This window comes from Rhagoletis pomonella, unplaced genomic scaffold (genome assembly GCF_013731165.1).
Source record: "Rhagoletis pomonella isolate Grant_MI unplaced genomic scaffold, Rhpom_1.0 Rhpom_scaffold_00002, whole genome shotgun sequence".
Lineage (NCBI taxonomy): Eukaryota > Metazoa > Arthropoda > Insecta > Diptera > Tephritidae > Rhagoletis > Rhagoletis pomonella.
The window spans coordinates 11,926,414-11,936,591 of record NW_023458556.1 but is presented as its reverse complement, the minus strand read 5'-3'; the positions used below and the strand labels follow the sequence as shown (position 1 = coordinate 11,936,591).

The following is a 10,178-nucleotide window of genomic DNA, read 5'->3' as shown; positions in this document are numbered from 1 at the left end:
AGTTTCATAAACCACGTTGCTCATACGCCGTGAAGTGCGCGCCATAAAATGAGCGTGAAAAAAAAATTTTAATTACGCTTACAAACAATGTGCGCATGCAACCATGAAACAAATAGCATATTTCGCTCAATTACTATAAGACTGACACAACTCAGAAAACTACAGTTTTTTAGTAAATGTTGCACAATTACTCGCTACGTATTGTCCAAAGAATTCACTCTAAAATATTGAGGAAGTTTGCTGGTGATTAGGATTAGTATTGGTATCTCTTCGGGTATTTTAGCAAGCTTTTCATTTTTTTTTATCTTCCACGTTTAATTAAATATAAGTAAATGTGTTTGGTTTTGTTGCTAGACATTTGGATCATTATAAGTAGAGTAAAGCTACATTGTCAGTTTTGTAGGCGTTGAACTTGCCAGAGATATAATTAACCTTGCTATTTTTCCTCAATATAACCCTGTTACTTTCGCTATTGAGAACGAAGTCTGCGACATTGTTGTTTGATCTGCTGCTCCATATTAACCACTCTTTAGTTATGAGCTGTACTCTGGGAGCTTTCCGCTAGGTCCAATGATGTGGTCATAATGTAGCCACTAGTCCGGCTAGTTGTGGTTTAGATAAGCGCCACTGTTAACATAAGCTATTTTACTGTGAATGTTCAGGGTAGCTCTGAATTGTCATGTTTCACTCATAGCTAGAAATCAATTACGAAGTCATAATTTAATTATGATCATTAAGTTACGAAATTACTACTAAATTCATAGTAAAATATTTTGGCATTGATTCTAGTTGTAAAAATGTTAAATTGCTTGTGAGTTTATATTCTAATAGTCAAGTTTAGGATTCGAAACGAAGCACTGCTGAGGCATGGGAAGAAATGAAGGCGGTTTATTCATAACTTAATGTGCTTTTTCAAGATGCATTCCTACCTGATTGGTACATCAGTACCCGCTATATTGCACTGATTCCTTTAAATAATATTTTAGTTTATTATTACTTTAAAATTCAAAGTGCTTTAAAAAACCTCCGACGTCGGAGTGGAAAGCTAAAAACGAAGTTTTATCATGGTTTCGTAAGTGCATTTTTTGATTTTGTCGCACTGTTCTGGTTATTACAGCAAAAAGAAAAAAAAGTGAAACAGCCCTGCAAACCATGCTTGCAGAGTAACCTGAATAGTAGATAAATCTTAAAGATTTCGAAAATAATCCAATTTTTTTCTTTCCGACTTTTTCTACATTTTTATTGATGCCTCGGTATCGCTTTCTTCTTTGTTTATCTTTCTACTTTGCCTATAGAGGGTTCTTTTGCACCTTCACGCTGTTCTGTCGAGCGGCGAGAGGGTTACATTAATGTTGGTGGGTCGTCTCTCTGCAACAATCTGAACAAACTCCGCTCGATGTGTTGTGAAGTTTTCAATGGAGGGCACATGGCATTTAGTGCTAGCGCAGCAAACTCCCCTATTTTTTCAGTCTTATGACAAAAACTAGTCTTTGGACTTCCCGTACCCTATAATAAATACCATGACACCATGGGTAATTTGACCAATTTTTGTGGCAAAAATTATGAGCGAACAAGTGGAATATTAAAAACAAAAAAATTTAATAATTAACGTATTTTAATAACCCAAACGGGTTATTTTTGAATTTTTGGTATTATTGAAAAAGTTTGAATTTTTGTTTTTTCTGAATAAAAAAATTTCACTTAGCTATACAAAGGGATATAGCCAAGAGCAGCCTTCTGTTCCTTATCTTTATTGAGTTCTTCCCTCCAAATGGTAAATACTTCACTAGTAACTGTATCAAAATCTCAAAAATCGCAATTTAAAATTGTCGAATTGAATAAAATTAATAGTCAAAACACGACTAGAATTTAAAAATAATAATAATAATAGATTGGCGCTTACACATATGTTAGTGTTTGGCCGAGCTTCCCCTCCGATTTGTGGCGTGCGCCTTGATGTTGTCACACAAAGCGGAGGGACCTACAGTTTTACGCCGACTCCGAACGGCGATTGTATTTTTATGAGAAGCTGTTTTTCATGGCAGAAATGCACTCGGAGGTTTGCCATTGCCTGCCGAGGGACGACCGCTGTTAAGAAAAAACCTTTTTTCTGTATTTTTTTGCGATGTTGCTTTGACCAGGGTTTGAACCCAGGCGTTGCGGAGTGGAAGCGCGTACTGCTTACCACTACACCACAGCGGCTAGAATTTAAAAAGCTTTATCAAATTTAATTTTTAATGAAAAAATAATAGTAAAAGGTTGTGTGATATAGATCTTAAAAGCACTTACCCTTTTCTTTATTTTCTAAAGTCTTTTTTTTTAGAAAATTATTTACTTAATTTTTCAACAATTTTATTAAATTTTTTTGTGGAAAAACAACAACCCCCTCTCACCGACAATTGCCGACATCATTATGGACGACCTTCTGGACAACACCATCTCGGAGCTGAAACAACACTTCAACATTGACATCAAGTTTATCAACAAATATGTAGACGATATTTTTGCAATAACAAACCGCAACGACGTGAATACAATTCTAGAGACGCTAAACAAATACCACCCAAAACTTCAGTTTACCATGGAAATGGAAGAAAACGCGAGCATACCTTTCCTTGATGTCCGTATACACAAAAACAACAACAATATTGTTATAAACTGGTACTCGAAACCAACGTCGTCTGGACGCCTGATCAATTATCTCTCCTCCCAACCAAGAAAATATAAAATCAACACCGCGAAAAATCTTATACACAAAATACTGACGATAAGCGACCAAAAATTTCACGAAGCCAACATAGACAAAATACACAGCATTTTGAAAAGCAATAATTATCCCAATCACCTGATACGCGAACTAATAAAACAAGAAACAATGCGAATAGGAAATCAGCAAAATAAAACGCCGACCACAGCAACACAAATACACCAAAGCGTCACTTACATCCCCAAGCTAAGCGAAAACTTTGATCACAGCACATTAAAGGAACAAAACATAACTCTCGCCTACAAAACAAATAACACGTTAGCTAGAATCTACACAAGAACAAAAAGCCCACTAGACATACAGCAACAAAACAACGTTGTTTATGAAATAAAATGTAAGGGCAAAGAGAACGAAAACTGTGGTAAAGTGTACATAGGGACAACAAAACGCACATTAGGTGTTCGCATAGCCGAACATCAAACAGATATAAGGAAACAAAAACACAGCACAGCCCTATCACAGCACATATTAAACAGCGGCCACACAGCTGATTTCACTAACACTAGGATTATTGACAAGGAAAAGAGGGAAATGACGAGATACACTTTGGAAAGCTTAAGAATATTAGAAAAAAGGGAGAATACGATCAACAAAAAAGAAGATACGGACAACATCGCGGCCGCCTACATGTTATGCATATCAAAATAAACAATTTAGTAATGACAAGACTACCATAAAGAGTGGTACTGATTATGTGTATATGTATTAATATTAAGTTTAAAGTAAATGTTTAATATTATTGTGAGTATATGTTCTTTGTATTAGTCCATAATTGTTGTCTTTGTTTTTACAAACACATGTATGCCAACTTTTATTATTCATTTGAACATCTTTTGTTTTTTCGTTGTATTTCTTTGTTGGATTTAATAAACATAGTGGCCCCTGATGATGCTGGAAATTTCAGCGAAACGTTGGGCAACGAAGGTGGAATAAGTGTTTTATTTGCACCATTAAATAATAGATCACACCAGCCTACAAGTGTACCAAAAACAATAATTTACATTTTGGTAGAAGTTACAGCTGGTATTTCGGAAATCACCACATCTCCTCATCAGACTTCTTCATATTGGTTCGATCCAGCGACATCAGCGTCCAAGCCAGTAGTCTACCCAATGGTTGTTCTAAAATAGCTAAAACCAGAACACAAAATCGATTCCAATATTCCACTCGCACCCAATGGCTTTGGCCACCTATTAAGCAATTTTTCTTCTTTTTTAACAAAAAGAAACAACGCCGTTATTTGGTTTGAAGTTTTCTTTATCAAATATGAAGGACACAAGGTTTATTTTTGTAAGTACAAGAAACGATTTTTTGTTACAAACTGATGAAATTAAATACAATTTTTTTTTGTGGATACGTTCGGCAAATTTTTTATGGAAGAAAGTGCAAGCAACCTTCAACAAAAAAATTAAAAAAAAAAATCCAAAGATTCTCCATAAAAAATTTTGAAATTTCGGCAAAGATTTTTTTAACTTCGTTGAATTTTCACGAATTTCCCACATAGTTTACAGTTTTGACTTATTTGGTTTATGGTATTGACTTAATTATATTTTTATAAACCAAAAATAAATAGGATCAAAGAAATGCAATGCAATTTTTTTCAAGTTCATAACTCATAAGCGAGCGTTACTACTTCAAATTAGTACTTCAAACTTTCAAAAAGATTTCGTTTACTTATTTAAGTAAATATGTATACACATGCCACCATTAGCAGAAATTCGGACTAGGCGGTTTACTTTACAACAAAGTGTTCAGTGAGCAAAAAGGAGTTAAGCTTACAAATTCTTATCTCCAGAATTGTATTAGAAAGTTGTTCATTTAGTTAAACCGAGTCGCTTATTCCTTTATGCACTTTCTGACATGAAAAATTAATTATGTAACTTGGCTTTATATGGACAAAGTTTTAATCAGTATTTTGATGATGAGAATATTCCAATTCTGCAATGACATGCTTTTATGAACTTTTAATGATCTCGTCATCCAACGGAGGCTTTCATAAAATTACTGCTCATTGAGTTACCAAACATAATGAATTGGACCTAGCTGTTGGCATGTTTTACCCAGCCAAACAACAATTACCAATAACCAACAATCTTGCACGCGCAAACAAAAAAACAACAAAAACAAACAAAAATATGGATAAACAAGCAGTGCGGAAAACAAACTGAAAAGAAGGACAAACAACCAAGAAACAAACGCGCGTAAGGGGACCCAAAAAGTTACATTGAACTTTGATTGATGAAAAGCAAAAAGTTTATATCGAACTCTGCAAATTTTTCGAGGTCGTCTCTAAAGGGTATTTAGTTTGTTGATTTTTCTCTGGAACTTACATAAATTGAGCGAGTATGTGAATGTTGACAAACTAATAAGGGATATTGTGGGCGTTATTCAGAAGTTTGCAACAAAGTACTAATTGCATATAATTTTTATTCTCGTACTTTGCCATTATTTAACTTGCTTATTTTCAACTGTTTCTCTTTTCAGCACATTAAGTACCTACAGAAAAGGCGCAGCCAACAAAAATAAAACGACTGCAGAAAAATTATCTTAATGCAAATGCGCCAGTGCCAATGCAACAAAACTTTACTCATTAATCGTACAATTTTACAGTCGGCAAAAGTGCCACTCAGATACCAAAAAAAAAAAAAACCTGATGGCACCTGCATGCAACATGAAAAAATTTCAAGCACCTAAACAAAAGCAAAAAATTACTTTGCATTAGAATAAACGAATAGTAAAAATTGAGTGAATAGTTTGGCAAAATGGAAAGTGTTGACAAAATTCCACTTTGCCCAGCATCAAGCGAAACTATGTCCTCAGTGGCAGGCGTCGGCACAATGCTCAATGAGCGTACGCCAACATCCACACACACCACAAAGGCAGCGGCAACAAGTCCACATACACCACCACCACCACCAACACCAGCATTATCGCCACTGGTGACTGCACAAACGCCATTCCAGTCGCCGGTAGCAGCTACAACGCCCCTACAGCCACCGGTGCAAACTTTTGCAACGCCATTACATCGAAAGAAAGGGCGCCTACAGCGCTCCGAACGCTTGCAAACTGTGGACAATAGTTCCACTAATTGCAGCAGCGCCAGCGCCGGTGCCAGTGCCAGTGCCAGCAATGCAACGACAACGCCTACTTCGTTTTCAGCCTGGGAGGCTTTGGTCAAGGAGAGTTTCGGACAAATAGCGTGGCCAATAAAAATCACTTCATGGGAATTGGTCGATGACCGGGTGAAAATCGTGCCGAACAGGTGAGTGTTGTCAAGCCAGTGAGCTGCATATGGCAAGCTACATGCTCTAGCTACAACCTATAAGTATGTAACAAATAACTTTGAACATATAGATTCATAAATATGTATACTAGGGTGGCACAAAATACATCCTCATAACATCCACAAATATTTCTAAGAGTTTGAAGAAACACATTTTTTTTTTAAGATCGCAAATATTCGACAAAGTTTTAGCATTTATCAGCTACAACTGAGCGGTTTTATGAACTTGTATGAAAGCGCGCCAAATTGATCAGATTTTAAGCCAAAAATTTTGTCTAATTTTTGCAATTATAAACCATTCAAATTCAAAAATTTTTTATAAGCCTTTCACTATCGTACTATAAGCAGCATACATATAGAAATTTAGGAACTTTTTTCGGGTAGATATATTGGGGCATATTTTTGTTTTCATATGAATAGAAAATTTGAAATTTTTGTACAGAGAATGATAAGAAAATTTCATGATTTTCGATTCGTACGAAAACAAGAATTCGCCTCAATATCCAATAACACAAAAAAAAAATTTGTATTTACAAAGGAACATAAGCCCTGGGGTAAAATGTCCCATGGGGCTGTTTACATAACATAAATTGGGACTAAATATTCCATGGGTAATATTTATTTGAAAATAGTTAAATGTGAAATGGACTTCTTAGTGCTTGATATTTTGATATTTTATTTATAAAATTTACCAAGGCAATAAAAAAATTAATAGCTCTTTGCATATTGAACAGTTATGTAATAGTTATTTCTTCTTTTATTGACATATGATCCATCCATATATCAATTTTTTTTTACCGTTTTTTGTAGGTATCGTTTTGACCTTTTTCCCAGCTCCACCTTGCGCAATCAGCTGTTCTATAAGTGGAACAACAAATTTATTAGTTGTAATTTTTTGTGGATATTTCCCTGATAAAGAATATTTGCATTTGTACCAGACGTTATAAAAACCTAAAAAAAAAACTTTAAATGTGAACCAATGGGATAATTTATCCCGTTAGTATGGCTTAAGCCATAACATTGGGATATATTATACCGATTAAAAAAAAAACTTTGAAATAAGCGTATATTTGAACATACATACATATCGTCGTTTAAAGTACAAAACCGCGTATCGTCATTCTGCAAAACCGCGTAACTGACTTTGGCTGCCAAAAATTGGATTTGCTCACACAAGCTCTTGGCTCAATCCTTATCCATTCGTCTTGAAATATACTAGCCAGAAATGCGATTGCTTTATAAAAAAAGAGAACCATTTTGAAATACGAGTGTTTGTACGCTCTGGAAAATAATTTCTACAACTTCACATACGCGGTTTTGCATTTTGCTGATACGCGGTTTTGCATTTTGTTGATACGCGGTTTTGCACTTTAAACGACGATATGTATTGTAGCTTAAAATTCACATTCAACAGTTGTTGATGCCAATTAATTGCTATAAAAATGACGCACTCGTTTAACGACCCAGAATAGCTGATTAAGCTGGGACATTATTTTATTCAAATACAGTGCGAATTGCATTTTTGTCGATTTTTTTTTAATTTTCCTTGGGATGCATAATCTCTATGGTAGTGAAAAGGTTAAAATTTTCAAGTTTTCTTACAATATCAAAATTAAATTTTGTATGGGACACCCCCTTATATTGTGCTACGTACTGCAGGGGAAAGCAAATAAACACTGATTATAATGGAGCAGATTGGGGGAGTGGAAAGTGCATTCTATGCAAAAAATAAAGAGTTACCCCATAAAAAGTTTAGATTTTGATATTTTCAGGAACACACTAATGTACAAATACACATAAGTACATAGCTTATAGTATTGCACGTTTGCAAGTTAATGATATTTCCCTCTACAACTCAATGGATTACTCAATAACCGTCGGTAAGTGATTGCACTTTCCATTCTCCCCCAATCCACTTCATTCTAATCAGTGTTCATTTGCTTTGCCCTGCAGTCAGATGCTTTGGTTTGTTGAAGTTCCGCGCTTTGATGAACTCAACGGATGTCTGCAAATTTGCGATAAGCTGCAATCTATTAAATTGTGACATTTACAATCACAAACGCTTAAGCCAACACGCTTCCATGCTTACACAACAAGGAGAAGTCGCAGTGCTGCAGGTCATGTAAGGGTTTTATTTAACTATGTCAGCGCGCACTTAATCACTGCGGATGTCCGAAGCGCCGTAGAGTGTTACTAGTAGATATGTACATATGTATATGTAGATCGATACATGTAGTACATACATACACAATGTGTTACAAAGCAATCCGTTGACAATATGCTGGCAAACAAGCCGGAACACATACATATCTACACAACATACAAATATATGCATGGAAATACATATATATGTATGTGCATACCCATTATTGAATGAGCGACGCCATAGAGCTTAATAACAAGTACTAAATGGGAGCTTAGTAGCGCTAAGTATAATGAATGAGGTGTTGACTGCTGTCGCTCATACGACATGTAGCACCAATATTGTTGAACAGCTTGTCAATAGTAAGGAGATTGTGCCTTTATACTTTGCATGAAGGTACACTCATATTGTACATACTATTGTATGGGTGTGGTATACCTATGCGGGCCATTGGTTTACTTGCTTTTACAGTTGACTGATGTCTAGCATATTGTGGGATTACCATACAGGTTGTATGTTGCTGTAAGATGAAAGCAAAGTTATTGGAATAAGTCAAGCAAAAGCAGAATTCGGTTACTTTGTACGAACAATTCGAACTTTATGTTAGCCTACTTCTACAATACTCCTAATTCAACGTGTTTTCTTAACTCACTGAGCACATACATGGTTTTATATTAGGGTTGTCCAAAATGCACGTGAAAAAGTAAATTCGGAATTTTTATGCTCGGATTATTCTATATCGAAAAAATATGTCCCTATGTTTTATTTCGAAATCAAAAAATATTTAGGTTTCGCTCAAAGCGCTCAAAATTTTCCGTGTAGTTTATATGGGGAAAAAAAACTTTTTTAGAAATGGTCTAGAACTCTTGAAAATCTATATTTTTCGATCGGAAAACTCTTTTTCATTCAGAATATTCCCAGTAATAATAATCAATTATTTATTTAATCCTGTATCATTGTGCTTATTCTTAATTTCGAGTTCAAAAATACATAAAAAGTTGCTCCATAAAGGAGTTTGATTATTCTCCTGGTTCTTTCAGAGTAAAGAGAATTTATATAGGTGATTTCATGCATTTTCATTTACTTTATAGTTTATACACACCTTACAGTACCATGCGGTGAAACGTGATTGATATACAAATTTTCTACCAAAACCAATTTCCGCGTCCGCCTGTATTCCTCTCACTGATCTTCCATATATTCAACGCTCCAAACTAGAAAATCCACATATGTCTGCGACAAGCGTTGTAATTGTAATCCGGTTTTACTGAAACACGCCTGCATAGTGTAGAAGTACGTACTGCGAATTTCAAAAAAAATGGGAGGAACTGCACTACTTTTTGAAGTGAATTAAATGAAATCTAGATACTGACTAACGAATAGTTAGGACCTACCCTTTATTATAGCGAATTAAGCACAGAGGACATAATAGCCGGTATTCCAAGGCTTGTTGCCAGCACTTCAAAACTGCCAGAACACTATTTACCTTTCTATGTTGATCCCCACGTATGGAGCCGGGTTTATTATGCGGCCACAAATACTAAAAAAAATAAAAGTGTTCTTTGCTAGGGTTGCTTGTTCGCCCACCGAAACCACAAGAGTTTCATTGAAAAATTAGCAATAGGGTACTTCACCGTCTCACTCTTTTTCTGCGCTATCGTGTCTTACTTCGTATTTCTTTAGTCCTAAGGAAAACCGTCCATATATTCTATCGCTGCGTTTATCTGAGCATTGACTTTAATGGCCATTTATCGCCCTTCTCGCCATCATTCTGGCATTGCGCTATTGGCCACTTATTGATCCGCCGTTTCTAGCAAGATAATTTTGTGTAACTTGATAGTTTTGGTAGTACTGGAATATATTGAAAGCAACTTGAGTGAAACTTTATTATTTTTATTTGATTTTTAATATCAAAACTGATAGAAGTAAATAAATCAAGCTTTTTCAATTTTTCCTAATAAACAATCGTGGTACAAAGCTCAATA

General features: G+C 35.2%; 1 protein-coding gene across 1 annotated transcript in view; it reads left to right on the top strand.

Annotated features, from left to right (window-relative positions):
* Positions 1 to 5,452: 5,452 nt before the first annotated feature.
* The window catches only part of LOC118733093 (GTPase-activating Rap/Ran-GAP domain-like protein 3), a 136,365-nt gene continuing 131,639 nt past the window's right edge, over positions 5,453 to 10,178 (top strand). Inside the window, exon 1 of the mRNA XM_036462297.1 lies at positions 5,453 to 6,029. Coding sequence (XP_036318190.1) covers positions 5,530 to 6,029 — 500 coding nt within the window. The 5' untranslated portion in view covers positions 5,453 to 5,529. The remainder of the gene's footprint in view (positions 6,030 to 10,178) is intronic.